Here is a 24,557-nt window from a genome sequence, read left to right on the forward strand (position 1 = left end):
TTTTCTCTCAAGTTTTCTCCTTGGAGGCTATTTTTTTATCTTCTGTTTAAAATAACGTTTCAGCACTCTGCAATTGAAAAAAAGTATCAAAAAGTAGGTGAAAAAGTACTGACAAAATTAGTCAGAGTATTTTCTTGCTTGCTGGTTGCTTAAAAGGCATTTTATTGATAAGGTGTGGAATGTCACCTAGGAGAAAACTTAGGAGAAAAAGTGAATTGAATAAGGACCATTATGTAGGCTCCTGGAATTTTTATATTTGTTATGTACTATAATGCTGCAGCAGCTTTGTATATCAACCAAGGTGTCATTTTCTGGCTCACTGTTAACCTTTGTCAATATACAGTAAGCTATGCATATGAAAAAGAGATTATACTGCTGTATTCAGTTTCTCGCACAGACATCCAGATACACTGAAACATGTCCGCCTGCCTTTGCTTTACTCCCTGTGGACCATAAGGAAAGGTGAACAATACTGGATTCATTTCCCAGTTCGGTATGTAAGTGGGTAGATGTGGTTATCCTGTAATTAACCATATGTGCAGATTCCTTACTTTTAGCACATTCTGTATAGGAGGAAGGGACTGCATCTGCTATATCTGCTCTTTGCTGTAAACACAGCTTACAGTATCTCTGTATGGTGTACCAAAGACATGCAACAACCAACAGCATGTCATCTGTGATTCTGCTAAATAAATCATATTCTGCTTTCATGAAATGTTTTCAAAGATAGATAGCACACAGGATGGGAACGTGAAGAAGGTTCTTGGACCAAAAGCTCTTTGAATTTCTTAAGTCAGTCAGTGCATACATGTCATCCTGATTCCAAACACTGTTCTTTAAAATGTTCAGTTTTAGTGATAGTATGTCCTTTTTTAGTGAATTTGTAATAAATTTTATTGGATTTGTTGATATTTACAACACATTTAAAGAGAATCTGTATTGTTAAAATCGCACAAAAGTAAACATACCAGTGTGTTAGGGGACATCTCCTATTACCCTCTGACACAATTTCGCCGCTCCTCACCGCATTAAAAGTGGTTAAAAACAGTTTTAAAAAGTTTGTTTATAAACAAACAAAATGGCCACCAAAACAGGAAGTGGGTTGATGTACAGTATGTCCACACATAGAAAATACATTCATACACAAGCAGGCTGTATACAGCCTTCCTTTTGAATCTCAAGAGATCATTTGTGTGTTTCTTTCCCCCTGCAGCTATCTTCCACTGAAGTGTCAGGCTGTTTCTTCCTGCAGAGTGCAGACAGCTCTGCTCGTATGTATTTCCTCAGTATGTGAAAGCCCAGCCAGCTCAGAGGAGGATTTATCCAGCTTGTAAAAGATAAGAGAGAAGAGAGAAGCTGCTCTAATCCTAAATAATACACAGGCAGTGTGCAGAGAGGGGCCTGGAGGGGGGAGATGCATCACAGAACCACAACACTGAAGAACTTGGCAGCCTTCCAGACACAGGCTGACAAGTCTGACAAGAGAGAGATAAGTTGATTTATTACAGAGATGGTGATAGTAGAACGTGCTGCAGTAAGCCAGAACACATTAGAATAGCTTTTGGAACTTGTAGGATGATAAAAAACAGGATGCAATTTTTGTTACGGAGTCTCTTTAAACTACTTCTTAATTCACACGGTCTTCAAACTGAGAAGGGCTTTTTTTTTACTGAAGCAGATGGATTCAGCTGGCACTTAGTTACATCTATCTATTCAAAAAGCAACATTCATTTAACTGCTTCCAGACCGGCACGTTTGAAATCTACGTCCTGCAGCCACAAGCAGGACGTAGATTTCAAACATCTACGCCGTGTGGTCCCGCTGCTCTGTCACCTCCGGAACTCACTCGCACTGCTGTCTATATGACGGCAGAGCTGTGTGAGCAGGTCAGGAGCCGATTTCATTGACTCCTGACCCTGTCATCATTATAAGCCAATCCCATTAGCTTACATTGATGGACAGCGTCAGGAGCCAACCAGCAGAGAGAAAGAGAGGCGATGGCAGAAAGAGGTGCCTGTGGGGATGGAGGAGCGGCTTGACTGGCGGGAGTGACGGGTCTGTGCTGCGATTGGACATTTCGCGGTACGACTGCTGGTGCGGAAGTAGTTAAAATGTTTGAGGGGGGTCTGGTATACCTATTGTTTTTCCAGAGCAAGATAAACAAAAAACAAGCAGCGAGAACAGGGAACTTGTTATAGTGTAGTATATCAAATAATACAGAAAGAAAACTTAACAAATGAGTACTCACAAAACAGGGTTGCAGAATGGCAACCACAGGTTTCAGCTTGAAAATGGTGGAACCAACCACCATGGGATGGTTGACTTGCTTCAGTGTTGCTAGGACGGGCTCCAACAAACAGTATAGCAAATGGGAAAATGTAAAAACAAACAATTGCCCAAGCTTTAACCACTACCTAAGGTTTGGAGGTGTGACACTGAGAGGAAGGCGCTATAAAGGATTGATAAAAAGATTAAAAACTGTATAAAGGCAAAAATGAACTTATCCCAAGATAAGGACTATATAATAGACAAAAATAATTTATTTGAAACACTGAACATTGTGTTACATGGGCATCTACCCTCTTTCTTGGGTCAATAAAACAGTGTCTCAAAAGGCGAATTTGCTCAGAGCGCCTTTATAGTTCACTGCCAGCACGTATATAATTTAGATGCACTTCCCCTGTACTGTTACCAGTGACTGAGCTGACAGGAACTCTGCCACATAGAAGAAGCAGTTCTGTGTGACAGCTACACTGATTTTAAGCAGCAGAATGCTATGCTTTTTCTAACTATACAAATCTGTGTTTACTGAAAACATGGCTCCTTCCATTGCTTGCTTTACAGTAAGCTTGGGAATTGCTAGGAGAAAACGGTGATTTATAAAGAGGTTAAACTGCTTTAAGATAAAGACTAGATAATTATAAGTGGGATATGGATATTGGAGACAGCTTTATTTTATCTTATGGTAGACTGTAATTCCTACCTAAAAGAAAAGATGAACATCTTATTGACATAATAACATATAAAATATCTAAATGTCTTCTGTAAAATGAAGACTAGTGTCCTAGTGAAGGGATTTTTTTAATTTCCTTCCTCATCACCATAAACATTGGCACAAACATTAATCTAATTTTTGCTCAATCTAAGGTTGCATACACACATCCAATTTTGAATGGCCAATCAGTGGCCAATTTTATCACCTTCATGTATCCACACAATCTGTTCATAGTTTTAAAAATCTGTTGGCCCTCATACTACATTGAAGAGGTAAAATTGGCCAATCAAAATTGGATGTGTGTGCACACCTAAGTTCAGTTGGGTCAGCCAACAATCATACGCCTGTAACTACCCTTCTAGTGACATTATCAATGCACTAAATTGTATTTTCCCAGCCATCTTATCTGCTGCTCTGTGCATAGTAATGAATCTGCCACTTGATCAGTGACTGCGGCTGCTGACTTGAGCATAGCACATCTAGTCTTGTTAATCTCTTCAGTACAATTACCTGGCGAGTTTAATGTTGTCATTGTCATCCTTGCCCCATTCCCAGTCCTTTCCAGGATCAACAGCGAAGTGCAAAGGGAGAAGTCTGTGTTCAGAGTCAGTTAAAGGAATAACCGCTGCAGGCGGAGGAAAAAAAAAACAGTTATAGTTCTAATTAACCACAAGCTGAAAGGCTGCTTAACAATAGTAGAAGGTAACACAGCTTGCAAAAGTAATCCAACAGCAGTCACCACCAGGGCTGTGGAGTCGGTACACAAATCATCCGACTCCAACGTTTATGAAACCACTGACTCCAACTCCAGGTACCCAAAATGGCTCCGACTCCTTAGTCTAATACTTACCAGGGCTGTGGATTGGTACAAAAATCATCCGACTCGCCGACTCTGACTGCAACTCAGTCTCCACAGCCCTGGTCACCACACTGTAAATTTTGGTGTAACTACATAAGAGTTTTCAACAATGTATGCAGTAAATGCAATGAATTGCAGCGAAACTTACCTATGTGCAAGAGGGGAAGAGAAGAGCTATAGGCAAAGTCTTTTTGGTCTGTGACATAATTTAGCAGTCCATGTTCACATATTAAGCTGCATAGCTCATAACAGTGGCACCCCTAGCCTGTTTCAGGTCATTAAGAACCCTTCATCAGGCAGCCTGGACATGGAGTACAGAGGAGGCAGCAATACGTTGTATATTTACAGGATTCCCTATGTGCTGTCTAAGGCCTTGATTTACATATATACACACAGCGTGGGTTATTATTACCACACATGCATGGTGTGAGGCTAATTGTTAGCATAACTGCCAAGCAATGCGCTCGTAGTGCGACCGTTGCACTCCAGTAGCGTGGCTGCTCCTATGGTAACACGCACATGCTGCACCAACATAACCGTGCGGTTTGTGCGCAGTAATATTAACCCGTGCTGTGTGTACACAGTTTATTTACCACAGGTTGATGAATCACGGTCGAAAGAAGGTGGCCATGAATTACAATGCTGTACATAAATATATAGATAGCTTATACATCTTACAACTAAAATGCCTAATCACAAACCGGCTATTGATACCCCACAAGAAAAAACTTAAAGTACCCCTGAACCAAGCCCTTTGTTTCAATCTACATAATGTTTTTTTTTTTGTGCTGTGCTGTAAGATATCACAGCAGCTTCCTCATCATGCTGTGCCCCCTGTGGACCCGACACGGCTGTCCTGAAATCTTTGACTGGGGCGAACGTCAATTATGGGCAGGGAGGAAGTGGCAGTCCTCCTCCTTTGAATGGGCCCAGTCCTTCCCAGTCAAAACTTCTTTCACCTCTGTTTATGACCCCTTGCGGCATTGTAAGCACTCATTATAACTGCTCCCGCTCTCTCTCACACTTGCGACTCTGGGGCGCATACCAGTCCCTCGCTCGTACACAGGGACACGCGTCTGCTGCCGCAATTGGTGTTGACCCTGAAGTACTTACGGGGTCAGCTCCATCTTGCTTACATGCCAGGATTTTCAAGAGGACAATCTGGAGGAACGTCAGCAGTGAGGCAGGGAACACACTTGTATTTCAGTTTTCTGCGTGCGTTTTTCTGCATACTTTTTCTGCACACTAAGTGTTTTTTTATACAGCAAAACGCGCGCGTTTTTTTCACAGCAGCTAATGTAATTGATAGAGAAAACTGAAAAGAAAATGTGCAGAGTCATCATACAGAATGTCCGTTTTTGTTTCTGCGCGTGAACAACATATTAAGTGTGAACTAGCCCATTGATTAACATGATTTTTCAGTTTTTCTGTGCAGAAAACGTGCACGAAAACAGTCAAGTGTGTTCCCTGCCTCACAGGATGAAAACTATAGCGAGGGAACTATGGAATATTTAAGTAATGATGTGATGGGTTTTTATTTTTCAAAGAAAAAATAGGATTAGGAATACTATGAGTTCTCAGTTCTCCTCCCCTTAACCAGTATTATGAAACCAAAATGTAGCCTCCCTTTCCTGCAGCATTCACTACTGTAAATGAACAGGAAACATAATGGTAAGAGTGAGATCCTGTAGAGAATCTGGAGAATCAGGTGCAAATCTCTCTCTGCCCTGAAAGATATATGATGGCCACTCAATCCACTGGGATTCAAAAAGTACTGTATTGTAATGTTGGTATTATTGACATTCCATCTTAACAGGAGCTTACTGTATGTAAAAACCTAGAACAACAAAATATGAATGTGCATTAGGTAGTTGAGTGAGAACTATGTGTTCTTGTGTACATCCTAACAAAATAATCATATTACAATATTTTATCATCACAGTCCTAGGTAGGAGATAATAACGAAGAGAATAAAATAGAGAAAATTAAAACTAAAAACAAATGTAAGTAAGACAAGGAAAGTAATGAAAAATGTATCCAACAATAAAACGTCCTACAAAATATAAAGTCACAAACAAATCCTAGCAAAGCATTCGTCAAAAAATGTCCACAAAGCTTTATCAAAGAAACCAACATGTGAAATTCTCAAAACAAAAGGAAAGGTTTATTTGTAATAAAAAGTATTTTCCCAATACAATTTACACAAATATATTTTACCAATTTCATTTATAGTGCTAAACAATAAATACATTAAAACAAATAGGCTAAAACAAAAGCATGCATCCAACATTCCACTTTAATAGAAGGAGAAATCAGCTATGGTGACGTGGAACATGTGCATATTCCAACAAGTAATAATCTCACAGGACAACTTTATTATAGAGGCGGCACTTTGCTAGATGATATTTGCTGACAGTTACTCCTATTGATTGGCTGATGAAGCAAGTTAATGCCAGTGACACACGTTGCATTTTTGGAGTGTTCTATTTTTCAACGTATTACTGACTATGCTCGAGTCTATTTGGGGAGGAAAGTCCACCACTACCTCCTGTTTTAAACAGTTTTTAAAGTGATTTACACTATTCTGGTACCTCTGTTCTATAACTAATCAAGCTGATTATAGACAGTATTTATTAAAGTATATTTACGTTGATAAATTCGTTTTACGTAAAGGCTAGATGGGTATAACACTAATAAAAACTTACTGTATATTGAAATAGCTCCTCTTTTCCTGCAGTAATATATTTGCACCACAAGATGACAGCAGAGAACACTATATGGCTAAGGACAACCTATCTTTACCCATAACAAACCTATTACTGTAGGGAATATTCTGTGCTAACAACAATCACATTGTAGCTGCTGCTGACTCAGGTGGGAAAAGTAGACTCTCTGGTATCTCCCAGGTGTAATAATAAATGCAGTAATCTTCCACTGTCCCGTCTTACACAATGAATGTAATGGGTGTTCCTATTTGAGCATTTCCTGCGAGTCACTGATTTCTAAATACCCTTCAGTTTTAACTTGTGAATTATTGTAATGTCAAACAGCAATGCATACCCAGCTCATACTAACAAAACATTACATGTAAATGAATAAATAAGGGGGGCTTAGATGCTTTCCTTGCGTTGAAAGACATCCATGGCTACAATTACTAGGTTATGCATAATGATGTTGATCCAGGGATTTTATCTGATTGCCATCTGGAGTCAGGAAGGAATTTTTCCCTTTTGGGGCTAATTGGACCATGCCTTGTAAGGGTTTTTTCGCCTTCCTCTGGATCAACAGGGGTATGTGGGGGACGGGATGGAATTGTACTTGTACTGGTTGAACTCGATGGACGTATCTCCAAAATAACTATGTAACTATGTAATACTCTGAACTATTATTATGCATGCTGAAAAAATTCAGATCATCACAAATGACACTAGTTGAAGCATCGTACTGTATTTTTTGTCAAAACGGCACATGATGCAACAAAATTGTTCCATTTTAAGTTAAAATTGCTAATAATCAATTTGATAGAAATATTGAATAACACTTTAACCACTTGAGGACCGCAGTGTTAAACCCCCCTAAAGACCAGGACAATTTTCACAAAATTGGCCACTGCAGCTTTAAGGACACGCTGCAGGGCCGCACAACACAGCACACACGTTAACCTCCCCCTCTCCTTTTCTCCCCAACAACAGAGCTCTCTGCTGGTGGGGTCTGATCGCCCCCCCCCCCTCGGTGTTTATTTTTGTTTATATAAATATTTATGTTAATTTTTTTTTAAATAAAATATGCTATTTATTTATGTCCCCTGAAACCCCCCCCTCTCCCCAGCCAGCCAATGACGTGATTGATTCTCATAGGCTTCACCCTATGAGAGTTGATCGCTCTCCTGTGAGACAGGGGGACAGCCGTGGCTGTCCCCAGTACAGCGCTGCTGCGGATCGCAGCGATGTACTTAGTGAAAAGACGGCGGTTTCACTGTCTAACACTCTCCCGAGCGGCGATCGCCGCTCAGAGACTAAAGGCGGGGTGGAGCTCCGCCTCCCAAGCAGGAGATGGGCGAGCATCCTGCACGCGATCTCCTTCAGTAGCCAGCCCCAGGACTTGATGCCAATTGGCGTTAGGCGGTCCTGGGGCTGCCGCCGCGGTCACGCCCATGGGCGTGACGCGGTCGTTAGGTAGTTAATAATTTTGTAGAAAACTTGATAAGAGGCTGATTTGACATGGCAGTAAATTCTATTCAATTAATGTATAAAATTGAGTCTTTCAAAAAAAGCAAAAAAATCTAATTATGTGTGACCACCTTCTGGCCTGGAACCCACTAGAAAGCGCAAAGTGCTACTGCAATCGCTAGCGATTTGTGATAGCGTTTTGCAAGCAATTTTGGGAGCAATTTCCCTGCTCCTATACAATTCATTGGAATAGAAACGCTCCCAAAATGCTGCATGTTCTGCGTTTGGGATTTCCATAATCGCAATCACTCTAGGGGAATCTGTCCCATCCATTTGCATTGGCAGAGTGTTTAGTAAAATCACTAGCGATTTAAAGTGCTCCCTAAACGCTCAAAAGAAAAAAAAAACGCTCTAGTGGGTTCCAGCCCTCAGAGAGCTTAAATAAACATCCTAGAAATAGCGTGCAATTTATAGCAAAGCAAGAAAATGCTTTCGGTCCGTTTCACTGTGTCTCAGTGAATTACTGTAGGCTCCATGGATATCTGCATTCATATGAAGAATGTTTGCTGAGCAGTTTTCACTGCGCTTTATGCATATACAGGGAGTGCAGAATTATTAGGCAAATGAGTATTTTGACCACATCATCCTCTTTATGCATGTTGTCTTACTCCAAGCTGTATAGGCTTGAAAGCCTACTACCAATTAAGCATATTAAGTGATGTGCATCTCTGTAATGAGAAGGGGTGTGGTCTAATGACATCAACACCCTATATCATGTGTGCGTAATTATTAGGCAACTTCCTTTCCTTTGGCAAAATGGGTCAAAAGAAGGACTTGACGGGCTCAGAAAAGTCAAAAATAGTGAGATATCTTGCAGAGGGATGCAGCACTCTTAAAATTGCAAAGCTTCTGAAGCGTGATCATCGAACAATCAAGCGTTTCATTCAAAATAGTCAACAGGGTCGCAAGAAGCGTGTGGAAAAACCAAGGCGCAAAATAACTGCCCATAAACTGAGAAAAGTCAAGCGTGCAGCTGCCAAGATGCCACTTGCCACCAGTTTGGCCATATTTCAGAGCTGCAACATCACTGGAGTGCCCAAAAGCACAAGGTGTGCAATACTCAGAGACATGGCCAAGGTAAGAAAGGCTGAAAGACGACCACCACTGAACAAGACAAACAAGCTGAAACGTCAAGACTGGGCCAAGAAATATCTCAAGACTGATTTTTCTGAGGTTTTATGGACCAGATGGATGGGCCCGTGGCTGGATTGGTAAAGGGCAGAGAGCTCCAGTCCGACTCAGACGCCAGCAAGGTGGAGGTGGAATACTGGTTTGGGCTGGTATCATCAAAGATGAGCTTGTGGGGCCTTTTCGGGTTGAGGATGGAGTCAAGCTCTACTCCAAGTCCTACTGCCAGTTTCTGGAAGACACCTTCTTCAAGCAGTGGTACAGGAAGAAGTCTGCATCCTTCAAGAAAAACATGATTTTCATGCAGGACAATGCTGCATCACACGTGTCCAAGTACTCCACAGCGTGGCTGGCAAGAAAGGGTATAAAAGAAGAAAAACTAATGGCATGGCCTCCTTGTTCACCTGATCTGAACCCCATTGAGAACCTGTGGTCCATCATAAAATGTGAGATTTACTGTACAAGGAGGGAAAACAGTACACCTCTCTGAACAGTGTCTGGGAGGCTGTGGTTGTATGTGCAGACACATTTTCCATAGTGCTTTAAAGAGTACTTTGAATAATACACATTACTTACTTGTCCTAAGCAAGTCCTAAGGATGTCTCTTAAGGTGCGTACACACGCACTACAGCAGCCAACGACAGGTGCGTCGGCACCTCCCGCTGGGCGGGTTTTCAGCAGACTGTAGTGTTCAGGAACAGCCTTATCAGTCTGCCGGCAGTGCATACACACGTACTACAGTCTGCTGAAAACCTGCCCAGCGGGAGGGTCCGACGGACCCGTCGTTTGCTTCTGTAGTGCGTGTACGCACCACTACACATCCATTTTTTTGAGGAGCAGTTCATAAAAGCGAGGCCAAAAATTGGCGCAATTGTTATTAATTGTATTGTATTATTGTTAGTCATTATGCTATTTAGCAGTGCGGCTATGGTACATTTTTATTCAACGTATTACTGTTAGCCGTTGCGCTATTTAGTGGGTGGCTGCAATTAAACTGTTATTTTTGTTATTTATCATATTATTGTTAGCGGGGATCGTGGGGTTTTTAAGGTTAGGCACCACCAGGGGGGTTTTAGGATTAGGCACCACCAGGGGAAAGGTCTTAAGCCTAATCTAGACGGAGCGATTCAGCGGCTCAATTAGCCGCCGGATCGCCTCTTCCGCATCCCCGCGCGTACCCGTCGCGTCCCCGCTCATCCGCGCGTGCGTCGGATTCGATACCCGCTCGTCCCCGCTTATTTTCCGCTCGATTCCCCGCTCGCGGGGAATTGAGTGGCGGCGAGATCGGACCTGACGGATCTTATCAATCGAGCCGCATCATCGATTGATAAGTTACATCGGCACGTGTGTACCTAGCTTTAGGGTTCTGTGTGACAGTAGGGAGTGGTTAGGTTATAGTCAGGTTGTAGACCATCAGTAAATTTATCGATACTATAATACCGCAATTAAATTGTTATTTCCCATTTTTGTTTTAAGGTTATTGTTATTTAACATTGAACCTAAATTGTTATTTACCGTTATTGATATTGTTATTTAGCATCGCTCCTAAATTAGTGCGCAATTTTCTCAAATATATGTATTTTTTATGCATTTGATTGGGAAGCAAATTAAACAACCAGCATTGGAATGGATTGGAGAAAATACACAACCCTCAGGAGTTCAAGTCTCAGTTAAGGGAATTAGAGAGGGTACACAGGCAATGCATGTTTTGATAGTCCAATTCTCTTAAAGTAAACCAGAGATCTAAAGATTTGATACTTACGCGTGGCTTCCTCCAGCCCCATAAACACGTCTGAGTCCCATGCCGTCCTCCCGAGGTCTGCCCTTCAGCCGCGATCAGCCCTGGTAACTGGCTCAGTCACGACAGTCTGGGTCTCCTGTGCACACGTGAGGGTACACGCATTTGCAGAAGACACAGACTGAACCCCACTGAGCCAGTTACCAGGGCTGATTGCGGCTGAACATCAGACCGCGGGAGGACGGCATGGGACTCAGACGTGCTTATGGGGCTGGATGAAGCCCCGGGTAAGTATCAAATCTTTAGTTCTTTTCATGTCTGATACACTGTAAGGCCTCTTTCACAGTGGGATGTTAAAGTCGCACGTTATACAAATTTATAATGCAGAGTAACGCACAGCAATACACAGTCTGTGCAACATTCACGGTGCACACGTTGCGTTGTGTGTAACGTGTAGCAATATTTAGAGTGTGCAGCATGCTGTACGTTTATCAAGACATTTGCTGCGTTATGTGTGTTGCACATGCTCAGTAATGTTTTTTTTTAATGTAACGCATGCGCCGTTTTTGTTCCATCAGTATGCAACGAAAATGTTGTACCAAGAGACACATAACGCAGTGCAAAATAACGTCCAATTTCATAACCTACATGCGCTGCATTAGGGGCACGTTGTGTGACTTTAACGTTGCATGAAACGCAACGTCCCACTGTGAAAGAGGCCTAAATCTCTATTGTCTGCTTATGGTAAAAAATAGGAAAAAAGAAAGTCCAGTAGCACACTCCAATTTATAAAAGACTTTGTTTCAACAAGTGGCTTACATGTATTATGATATATACGGACTGGATGCTCAAGCATGAAGTTGCATTGGGAAAGGGTTGGACAGATACCAAAACAACCAGAATGCTACTGGATTGTCAGAGGAAATGACAGAGTCCAGAGAAAACCTATACAAACAAGGGGAGAATGTGCAGACTCTAAGCAGATAGTCCTCTGCCTTGGATTTCAGCCTATGGCCCATATGTAATTAACTTTTTGTGTGATAATGGATGCTGACATTTGTATTTCCTTTTTAAACAAGTGCAGTTCCCTGGCAGTCCTGTTGATCTTTTGTCATCAGTAGTGTCTTAGTCATAACCCTGAAATAAGCATGCAGCTTATCCAGTCAAACTTGAGTCAGGGCACCTGATTTGCATGCTTGCTCAGGGTCTATGTCTAAAATTAGTAGAGACACAGGATCAGGGGGCAGCCAGGCAATTTGCATTGTATAAAAGGAAATAAATATGGCAGCCTCCATATCACTTTCATCTCGGGTTCCCTTTGAAACATACCTGACCCGAGGCAAGGTTACCTAAGGTATGCACAGAGGTATGTTCATGCTGGATGCACGTGCCTCTGTGCATTGTACATTTCTCTACTGGTTCCTCCCCAGCCCTCATAATTACTCCAGGGATGGTGATAGGACGGAACATCACAGCAAACCTGCCTCTTCCCGTCTGAAAATTTGACTTTAGACAAAACTTCAATTTTTCAAGGAGTGATTGCAGGGGCCGGGGGGAACGAAGAGAGAAACAGACAATGCAGAGGTATGTGGATTCAGCATGTACATACATCTGTGCTTACATTAGGTAGCTCTGCCTTGGGTTAGGTATCCTTTAACCATTTCCCGCCTGCCCTCACGTGAATGCGGGTCCCGACTAGGGATGATCACAGATATGCAAATTCTTCCCAGTTGATGCAAATGTATGCACATTTTTATGCAAATGTATGCAGCTTGAAAATGGATTAATCAATTTAAACCTGGGTTTAAATTGATTGGTCCTTTTTCAAACTGCATACATTTGCATAATTTCGGAAGAATTTGCATCTCATTGATCATGCCTAGTCCCGAGGCATTGCTGCAAAATGGACGTTTATAAAATGTCCTAATTAGGGCAAAAATAGGATGTTTTAAAACATCAATTTTTCAGGAAGTGGTTGAGATTTTCAGCAGTTTCTGGAGCACTAGCTCTTGTATGGGATCAGAGCATATGGACGAGCCTTTACTCTGAAAAAGAATCAGTGAATCCCGGGCAACCATGACCCTGGTTTGCTGCTGCATAGCAAGACCTGCTATTTTGGAGATTTTTCTCATCCAGTCATCTAGCCTTCACAATTTGGCCCTTTGAAAAGTCCCTCATATCCTTCCACTTGTCCATTTTTCCCAATTCCAACATTTCACCTTCAAGAAGTGACTATTCAGTTTCCACCTAATACATACTAGTCTTTAACAGGTGCAATCGTAACAAGATAACCAATATTATTCAGTTCAATTGCCTGTGATTGTAATGTTGCAGCTGATTGGCGTGGACAATCAAAACGGATGCGGAACAACACAAACTCAGTGTTATAAATCACAAGATGTGGATTATTGCTGGAGCAGTTACCCATATTTCAGCCTGTGGCTGCTAGAACCACTTTGTGAAATTAATAAGCATAATATTATGCATATAATCATTCCAGAAGAAAAAAAAATCACCACTGAAACGGACATTTTTTTCAATCCAAGCATCAGCCAGGATTTCAGTGAGGGCCTTTCTTCAGTGAGGTATAATTAGAATATACATTGCTAAGCTGAGAGCTTTTATTGGTAATCTCTTCCGATCAATACAAATGCTCTATGAATATTTTGTTTGTGACTTGCTAATGGCAGTTTACAGGAAGCCACAATCTGCATACATTTCATCTGCAATCTGTTAAAACAATCAGAATAAAATATAGAGGGAAAATAATGACAGAGACCTATTTATGCATAAACCTGAATCTCCGTATCAACAGACCTAGCAAACAGCCTGGAGGCAAATAGAAATGATGGATTTCGGTTGTTTTGTCTATATTCTCCCTAATAATGATGCAAGATTAACCCATGGAAGAAATGGGACTGCTACTTGACTGATTCTATTAAAGCAATTTCTGCAAAACATTTTAATTCTTATAGCTTGATTATGCTGTACAAAAATACCTGTGTTTCAATGTAGGAGGTATATTTTATTTCTAAAAGCTCAAGATGTCCACTTAACCTGGAAGCACACTTATTTGAAGCAAATGTGTTCTGCCACATAGTGGAAAAGGCATACAAAATCGCAAACAATGTAAGAATATGGGCCACAGAAAAATTGCATTTGTGTGCATTTTCAAATGTAGTTTTATGTACATTTTAAAATCCCACAGCTAGTTCCTTTTTTCTGCATACTGTATGCAAACCACATGCGATTCGCTTGCAATCATTTTCCAATGGTCTCTCACCCACATTTGTGTTTTCTTTTCAGCTATGCGATTCAACGCAATCCGTAGGGACATCAGAGGTGCATACACTGCAACATCTTTTGTCCCCATCCATGTATTGTGATCACCGTGTAACGCACGGTTGCCAACACATTCCTGCTCATGCATTGCAATTTCTATTCATTTTAAATGGACTACATCACAACCGCATAGTTTCCCGCAGCGCAAATGTGGGAAAGGGGCTTATGGGAAATCAAAAATGCATGTGATTGCATTTTTGTAAAGAAACTGAAAATAATTAATCTGATACAGTATTTTATTGTCTTGCAGAAAAATGAGATTATGAGATAATTATAGGTGCAAAGTGCAAATGTATGAAAACCGCAAACGCCAAACGCATACAAAAAGGCAAATCCAAAAAATGCAAACAGAAAGAATCCGGTTTAAACAACCACAAACAGGACATAGGATTTACAATGGGCGGTCCTCAGGAGGTTAACCCTTCGATAAAGAGGGCATAGGAAGAGCGATATGTGTTTTTGCAAGTGCTAGCCAGGTACTTTCATTACATTTACTACAAATTATTATTTATTATTGATGATTTGTATAGCACAATCATGTTTACAACAGCAAGTTGCAAGACACAAAAGAGAGAGAAGTCTGCCCTTGTGAGCTTACAATCTAAAGCAATAGAGAGAAAACAAGAAGTGGGGAAAATGCACAAAATCTATGCATTGCGAATTAAAGGAACACTATCAATTAACATATTTTTTTCAATTGGGATAGGAATGGTTTGGGAAGTGCTGGTGTATTCATTTCACTGCTTACATCTTTGTTTGCTGTTATCAAAATACTTTCACACAAAACTGATGGCGAAGCTGAACAGGGTGACGGGCCAGTAAATCATGAGGGGAGGGGAATCCCTCACACTACATCTGTGTTAACCCTGTGTGTGACTGCTGCTGCCTGTCTCTCTGACTGAGCTATCTGCAAGAGAGCAGAGGAAATGTTTGTTTGTAATGGTGTGTGAAATCTGACACCACAGCTTCATATAACTCTGTAGTCTCACCCCATGCAAAGAACAGCACTTGCAGTGTAACATTGAACCACCCCTTTGCCAGTTAATTGTTCCAATACTGCTACAACCTATGACACAACAAATTACAGCTTTTGCCTCTGATATTTAACATGAAAAGTAGGAAAATGTTTACACAGCTACTTAGACATTATTTGTACATTGTCATTTTAGAACACTTGGGTATTGATAGTGGTCCTTTAATGCAATCTTAGTACCTTTTGCTTTAAAAAGGGAGGCTTTAGTTTAGGCATGTAGCGGAGGGTTTTTAATGTAATTAAAAAGCAAAAAAACAATAAGAAACAATCACAGTTAATTGGTCTGCAAACTGGATGTCAGCATCTGGGCCTCTACCTGCATATTTTCCCAGCCTGTATGCCGCTGAGCATAGAAAAGGAGGTGCCATGAAATGGAAAGGGTGGCAAATCCTTCAATGGATAGATGTCTATTGGACCCCTTATTGCAAGGCAGCCCTCCAATGCCAAGTGAAATGCAGGATGGCAGAAGATTTTATTTATTTATTGTATTTATAGAGTGCCAACATATTACGGAGCGCTGGACATTAGTTAAGGTTACAGACAATATTTAGGGGTGACATACAGTCAGCAATAAGACAATACAGGAATACATGCAAACCAGATCACGCAGGGGGCAGACCATCCTGCTCATGGCTGTATTACTCCAGTCAGTTGTTGATCAATGATCATCTCACACAATGCCTGGCAGGAAGTTATCACCTACCTAAGTATTTCTGAATTGAGTATGATGCTGTCCAAGCACCATCCCACCTGCAAATGCTGCAAAACTGAGTTAAACTGACTCTAAATTTGTACATCACTGAGAATGCTACTGCCAAAATCTAACACACAAAGGAACATGCTGCTTGTTAAGCTGATATCAGCAATGTTATGAAAACATATCCAGTAAAAAACAAAACAGTAACATAGTGGAGGAAATGTATCTTTATTCTAACCATCCATTTTGACAGATTAAAGAGAATCTGTATTGTTAAAATCGCACAAACGTAAACATACCAGTGCGTTAGGGGACATCTCCTATTCCCCTCTGTCACAATTTTGCCGCTCCCCGCCGCATTAGAAGTAGTCAAAAACAGTTTTAAAAAGTTTGTTTATAAACAAACAAAATGGCCACCAAAACAGGAAGTAGGTTGATGTACAGTATGTCCGCACATAGAAAATACATCCATACTCAAGCAGGCTGTATACAGCTTTCCTTTTGAATCTCAAGAGATCATTTGTGTGTTTCTTTCCCCCTGCAGCTCTCATTCACTGAAGAGTTACAGGCTGATTGTGTCTTCCTGCAGACAGCTCTGCCCGTGTCTGTAATTCCTCAGCATGTGACTCCTTTCACAACAGAGGATATATCCAGCTTGTAAAAGATAAGAGAGCAGAGAAAAGCTGGGTAATGTAAATAACACACACACACACACACACATGAGTGTGCATAGAGGGGCTTGGACGGGGGCGTGCATAGCAGATCAACACTGAAGAGTTGGCAGCCTTCTAGAAACAGGGCGACAAGTCAGACAGGAGAAAGATACATTGATTTATTACAGAGACGGTGATAGTAGAAAGTGCTGCAGTAAGCCAGAGCACATTAGAATAGGTTTAGGAACTTGTAGGATGGTAGAAAACAGGATGAAATTTTTGTTACAGAGTCTCTTTAAAGCCGGTCACCAACAACTTGCAGCTAAGTAAAGTTTTTCCCTTTTCATCTTTTTTGCAAGTTGCTACCAAACCATATAAATATATCTATAAAGAAGTTGCTAGGGCTTTTATTAGCCTAACCGTGGAGACGCAGCTGTCTCCCTGCATGCTCATCTTTTACAATTAGCAAGAGACAAGAGTGGAACACAAAGGTTATGTTGGCTGATTCTAAAAAAAAATCAGCATACTTGCTGTAAGATATATTTAGAGATTCATGGAAAAGCATTAAAGTTACTACCTATTATTTCACGCCTGGATTTACATCACAGGAGCCTATAGGCTGAGATTTTCTAGCATCCTACACTTCACCCTCTTTGAACCCACAGCCCCCCTGCTGAAACGCACCATAAAAGTGTTGGCAGGCCCAGCTGTTACCGCTTTCCTACTTCCCTTGCCTCATGTAGGTAGCCACAGGTGTCCCTTAGTATTAGGTAGCCAGAGTAACCTATCATTTATACTTCGCTCTGGGCTCTGCATAGGGAACGAGGGAGGCAGGAACTCAGGGAGGGGGGTAAGCCGCCTCTCCCTCATCAGGCGCCTGTAGGCATGCGCCTAGAGTGCCTTATGGAAAATCCTGCCCTGTATTATTTCACTGCTATAAACAAGTCATTTGGTGGTATACAGTGCACAGAGATACACAATCACTGATTATCTCCACTGTGATTAATAATGGTTAGCAATGAACTGTAAGTCCTATTCATGCTGTTTAGACTGACCTCTCAGACCAAGACAGACACAGAATCCAGGATCATCTCCTCAATTGAGGACACTTAGGGTAAGGAAAAATGGGGCACTAAAGGGGTTGTGGCCAATCAAACCGCAAACTCTATGAACCCTTTTGCACACTCTCAACAATTTAATTGATTTTGCTCTTTAATTGGCCACTCCCTCTTTAGCACTTCCAAGTAGACCATGTTAATGCTACTGAACAAACAGCTACTGCCATTCTATAGTCACGTGATAAGTGGTGCAAGTTGTAAAGGTGCATACACACGTCTGATTTTTCCAAATAACCGGTTGTTCAGACGTCAAGTAAGACTTGTGTATAAACGATCGTTCAGCTGATAGACTGGTTTTGACCAATACGCCAAGCGGATCCGTCAAAACCAGTCTTATCAGCTGAACGATCGTTTGTACACACGTCTGACTTGACGTCCAAATTACTGGTCTTAACAACCGGTCGTTTGGAAAAATCAGACATGCGTATGCACCTTTAGGGATTAACCTGACAGATGCAAGTTAAATTAGTAGAGTACCTTGCATGGCAGGTAAAACCAAACTGCTGTTACTTTCTGGACAACTCCCATGTGTATCTCTATATATTACACTAGTAGACCCAGCCCGTTTAAAAACAGGCTCTAGGTCCACGGCCGCCGCCGCCAGTGCGCATGCCCAACGCAGGCGCGCGCCTGCACCCGCCCACCTCGCTCGCCCGCACCCGCCCACCTCGCTCGCCCATCCAGCTCCCTGGTCCCAGCTGTCCGTTACTGCGCACATGCGCAGTAACAAAAATCCTGGGACACAGGACAAAACTGCTGGACGCAGAGACACTTAGCTTTTATTAGGTAGGATTACTTCACATGGCTTTACTTGACTTTACAAGCTTATTGCTGTGTGTTTTGTTTTGTCTTATAGAAAGAGATGCTAACATGATGTCCATAAAAGCAAGTTCATTTATTGTGGACATATCCAAGAATCCCTACACATCATACAACTGACATGTTTCGGACCAATTGGTCCTTAATCATAGCTGCTGTAGAATGACACAAGGTTAACCTATATATCCTCCTCTTATGCAATGGGTGGTCCCTAAAAACGGACACACCCATACCTCCACATACAGGAAGGGATATTCACATCCAGAGATATATAATATAGAATATGAACATATTAAGGTATAAGGAAACCCTCTAAACACACATAATAGAAAATCCGACATAGCCAAAGTGGATTGGATAGCATAAAAATAAATAAAAATAACACGTATAAAAAGAGAGCAGCGAACAAATATGAGTATAAAGACCAGACATTATGTGGCCAAAGCCAGATCCCAGCAGGAGTTTAGACCTTTACTAGACTCCCTCAAGGTCTAAACATTTCGCTAAAAATTGGCACCAGTTTATACTTGAATTAGTTAATTGAGCATTTATGGCATATCTTTCTTTCTCCGATGCTTAGCTTAAATTGCTTAGATTACTAACAGGTGTACATTAGTGGTGAGAGAAATAATTGACTTCTAAAAACCATACCATGCCACAAACACTGTATAACAGATATATCATTACTTACAAAAACACAAAAGAAAAACAACTCATCTAGCCACAAAGACATTCCTGCAAATATAAATGGCAGTCAGTTTCATTCCTAATAAATGTTAGTGGTGGATGCAAAACAAGAAAAAAACAACATTAGTAGACATTAGACTAATAGACTAGTAAACATTAGACTGTTTAACGAGGGACCAGCATTGTTGAAAAAGTAATATGTGCTCAATAAGCACTTCCACCTCTCCACCCCAATTATTATTTCATGCTTCATTTGCTACCAGCAGTGATACACAATGACGCGGACAGACTGACAAAGGGTAGATTGTGAAATCAGCTCGCTGGAATCTACAGCAAATATTCAATACATACACCAGCCATCCGGATGAGATTGGCTGGACAATTCTCCCAGCAGAATTTCTGCATTCCTCTGATTTTCCTATTTTTTTAAAAATAAAACTGGCTATCCATCAGAGCAAGATGTTTTGGTTCACCTGCAATGATTATCCCAAATAACTGGGCCACATAAATGACAAAATCAAAAACAAAGGAATTTGAAAACCTTTTGAAATTTCTGAAATGTTAATAATTTTGACAACTGATATTTTATTTATAAGTTTTATGAAACCGATCAGCTTTCTTCAAAGCACATCAAACTACGCTACCAAACTACAAAAATAAACTCTTATAATACCAATTCTCGAATCATGATTTATCATCAGAATTTAAAGTAACACGGCTGTTTTTATTGGTCGATAATTTTCTAAGGTTGCATCAACATAAATCTCAGATGCAAGCATTACTGCCAGGCATTCTGGTCAAATCCAAGAGGGGTATCTACAAGGGTGCAGTTATGCCCAACTGTTATTTGGGAAATATGTACAGCATGACCTATCGCCATACTTCATTCTTACACGTCATGCTTCATGTCAACCTGGCCGCAACAAATTCAATTTCCCCCTTCCCTACCCTTCCTCTATCCTAGGACGGATCTCAGTGTTAGCCATAGGTGCCGTTTTCCCTAGATACGCCTCTGTCGAGTCCACAAAGTTACAGCTGAGTATGGAACTACTTCATCTACCCATGGATCAACAGTTACCGATTTCAAGTAGTTATGAAAGTTGAAAAAAAAAAATGAAAAACGTGCTCATCAGCTTCAACCTCTTGAGCCTCTCTGTAAACTTAATGCAGAGGGAAAAATAGCCAAAAAGGAAAAAATTATGCTAATTTGCTAAGCTTTCATATTGCGGTTGAACGTATCTACACATATTAATTAGGTTACCTTGGGTACACATGCAGAATTGCTGTTGACCTCAGGGATCAAGATTTAACCCCTCAGGTGATAGATTGGGGCAGAGAGCTGTACAGATAACTCACCTGCCTGTAGGCTAGCAAAACATTTGGATGCTATATAGGGGGAGAGCCAGAAGTTGCTCAGGTATTCAGGCATCATTGTCACTAAAAATTAAAAGCACTAGATGCAGCACTGACTTTTGCTGGACCTCAAAGTAGACTGTTTTCCATTGTCTAAGCATGATTCGGACTATCTGTGAGCTAGAGCACGGGGATCTGATTAGGTGATTATCTGCAGTACAACCACTACTGCAGATATAAGAGCAAAGTAATCAGTATCTTCCTGATGGTAAATCAGCGGAAGGCTCACTACAGATGTAGCGCCTGAAACAATCAGACGGGATCAGTGTCACACCCAGTACCTTGATTATTGGGGATCCGCAGAATCACCAATAATACAAGGACAGACCCGATTATATAGCAATCTGCGGAATTGCTTATAATGCGGGCTGTTCAAAACAGGGTAATCGACACACGAATAAATGTGGTAATAATCAATGCAGTAACAATACACAATGTAGTGGAAATATCCACCACCCGGCGATTCCTCAGAGGTGTGGTTACCTCTGAATGGGAACCCCGAGTGTGAGATCCCCCAATAAAGCAGAGGGAGATTCTCGGCCTCTAGCAGTAACGGTCTGCTAAGGCAAGCGTCTCGGAGAGGCAAGCCTCAGAGAGAACCCTACAGTGGGAGACGTTCCACTGAAGGGAGAAAGGTCAGACAGGCAGAGGTTCGGCAACAGTACGGGCAGCAGCGGTACAGAGACGTGAGACGAGAGGATAGTCAAAAACCAAGCCAATAGTCGGTAACGGAGCGTGCTGGCAAGGTACAGAAACAGAAGGCTGATTCAGAGTCGGTAAACAGGCAGGGTCGGCAACTTGAATCAGATAGGCAGAAGTACAATAACAATATAGCGTTAAGGATAGTCAGGGATAGCCAGAGTCATACACAGGTAAACAATTTAATACAATTCTAATCTGAGGTGTGAAGTCCTTGGTTTCAACACCTGGGATCTAGCCTAAGGTCTGAGTGCTAACACAGAAGTATTCACGACAGCAGACAACTTGCTACTGACAAGCAAGTCCTATATGTAGCCAAAGAGCTGCCCAGCGCCGCCCCAGAGCCCCAGCCAATCCAAGGAGCTGCTGGAGTCAGCTGACCGACCTGTTCAGCTGACTCCCCTTCTGGATTCATAAAGTTCCTGTCTCCTCACGCGTGCGTGCGTAAGGCGGAGACACTGAGCCGGCGACGGAGCGGATGACCCCCCCAGGCAGTGAGCGTGCGGCGGAGTCCGCCGAGCTCACGGACTCCGATGCCTGCCCTACTCCGCCCGCCGGCCGAGATGCGAAGGCTCCCGCTTGTGATGCGGAACCGGCCGCCATGTGCATTCTGGCGGCGGTTCCGCTAGTTATTACAATGATCCAGTTAGTACTGCCTTTTGCTTTCTGTCCTGCCAGTTTTCTGTCCACATACACACACTTATATTGTTCCACTGCGCTCTCTTAGGAAACCTGAAGCAGAAAAGACATATTGCACATAGCGTAATCCTGCCTCTAATATTGACACCACTCCAAATTGTGCTGCATGGACATGAGTGCACCCTCCACCGACATAAAAGGGGCTCACCAGATTCTGGCCACCTCTTTCTTCAGGTGGGGTTCAGGCTCAAATCTGTGTATTCACCAGGACCTTCAGTGAATCACACCATCCAGTGCAGTAGAAAATGTATTTATTCTTCATAAAACTTTTAAAACAAACAGAACAAACTCCTCATGGCGTAGTATGACAAAACCACCATATATCACACTTGCGCTTCTCGCGCCAATGGCCTACTTACAAGCTAAAAGAAGGTAAAAAGCACATCTGAGCGGTGAGGCTGAAGATCATCTGGGTCTACCTGCGACTATCCGGCGGCGTCCCGCACTATAGTAGGTCCCCGTGATGCTCCAGCTCCCCGTTCCGGATTTCCGTACGGAATGACGTCACACGCACTGGCTCCGCCCTACGCGTTTCGTCCTCCAATCAGACTCATCAGGGGCTAGCGTAGCCAGTGCGCAGCCCGACTTTAACCAAATACTGGGTCCTCCCCCATCCCACGTGATCTTCCTCTACCTGGCTTTCAGCCGTACACCGCTAAGTTGGCTTGTACACGGCTCATACATAAACAACACTATTTTCCTAAAATTCTATAGCTATTCTTCTCACTAATATTGTTATACATAAAATAGCATATACATATCGCTAAAACACTATTTTAAAATTACTACCCACTGCAAGATATACATTTCTATCTTTACTGCCATCATGTGGTCAAACATTAAATGGTCCTGATAATAAGTACATTAGTTCCAGCTTCAACCTTATTCTACCACATACATGTGGCAATATCACTTAGATTGTTTGTGCCTCCCTATGCCCCCCTGCCCCACCCCTGCCCCTAAATGCCCCCCACCACATAAATCCTCACCTTTCCTCCCATAATCGGCCAGCTTCACTACAATAGTGTAAGGTAATTATCCTTATTCCCTAGTGATTAGTCTCCAGTGTATACCTAAGGATATACCTATATATACCTGTAATTTTCTAATCATTGGCTATAAAACAATTTAAATCGAATTCAACATTCATACCTTTAGGGGCAAAACAACCCAAGTTATAAATCCACTTCCCCTCTGCCTGTGATATGTCCCTCTGCCTGCTGGAACCCCTCCATTTTGGGGTCCATTTCTCGATACCCATGAACCTTAACTTGGTGTAATCACACCCGTGTTTCAATTTAAAATGTTTGGATACACTATGGGAGTCAAAGCCTTTTGAAATGTTATAAATGTGTTCACCTATTCGTTTATGTAATACCCTAGTGGTGCGGCCGATATATTCCAGGCCACACGGGCACCACAGGATATATACCACTCCTTTAGTGTTACAGGTGTAAGTGGGGTGGGTTCATTAACACAACGGGTGGGTGAATATATAGATACGTTCCTTCAAGAAGAGGTCGCCAAGTTGCCCAAGTTATTACGTGACACAAAACATTTACTGCAGATCATGGAGGGGGTTGAAGTGGGGGATGGCGACTGGCTGGTGACGGCAGATGTGTCGTCTCTATACATCGTCATCCCCCACGAAAAAGGAATTCAAACTGTCCAGGAAGCTATGTTGGCAGGTTCAAACCTCCACGATAGGCAAATAGAATTCATAATGGATCTATTAAGATTTTCGCTTAAGCATAATTATTTTTGGTATAACGGAGAATATTATATACAGCTACAAGGCTGTGCTATGGGGGCGAAGTTTGCCCCCAGTGTGGCCAATATCTACATGGGGAAGTGGGAGAAACTAATTCTGGACAAACAAGCAGCCCATAATATTATATTGTGGTCAAGGTTCATTGATGACCTCCTGTTTATATGGAGGGGCACAAAAACAGAACTAGATGAGTTCTGTAATATGATGAATGAATTATGGGAAGAGATAAAATTAACGTTCAGTATAAGCCAAACAACTGTAAACTTTCTGGACTTGGAAATAAGCAAAAGTGAGGGAAAATTGGTCACAAAAACATTTTTCAAACCCACGGATAGGAATGGGTATATACCCAAATCTAGCTGCCATCACTCCAGATGGCTGGATAATATTCCCAGGGGGCAATTTATGCGAATTATGAGAAATTGTACGTATAAAGATGATTATAACTGGCAAAGTTTACAGCTGGTCAACAAATTTGTGGAAAAGGGATATGATAGACATCAGATGGAAAATGAAGCAACCAAGGTGGGCAATATGGAAAGGAAGGACCTCATTAAGGATGCACCCCGAACTTCAACAAGCAATCATGAATTCGCCCTGCAACTCGGATATAGTAGCCAACATAGGGATATTGAACGTATAATACACAAACACTGGAATATTGTGAAGATGGATGG

At 41.8% G+C, this 24,557-nt stretch overlaps 1 protein-coding gene across 3 annotated transcripts in view; it reads right to left on the bottom strand.

Annotated features, from left to right (window-relative positions):
• The window catches only part of OTUD7A (OTU deubiquitinase 7A), a 259,837-nt gene that overhangs the window by 5,325 nt on the left and 229,955 nt on the right, over nucleotides 1-24,557 (bottom strand). For all 3 annotated transcript variants that reach the window (XM_068272540.1, XM_068272542.1, XM_068272541.1), the window contains exon 12: nucleotides 3,506-3,620. In XM_068272540.1, coding sequence (XP_068128641.1) covers nucleotides 3,506-3,620 — 115 coding nt within the window. The remainder of the gene's footprint in view (nucleotides 1-3,505; nucleotides 3,621-24,557) is intronic.

The sequence above is a fragment of the Hyperolius riggenbachi genome, chromosome 3, assembly GCF_040937935.1.
Source record: "Hyperolius riggenbachi isolate aHypRig1 chromosome 3, aHypRig1.pri, whole genome shotgun sequence".
Classification (NCBI taxonomy): domain Eukaryota; kingdom Metazoa; phylum Chordata; class Amphibia; order Anura; family Hyperoliidae; genus Hyperolius; species Hyperolius riggenbachi.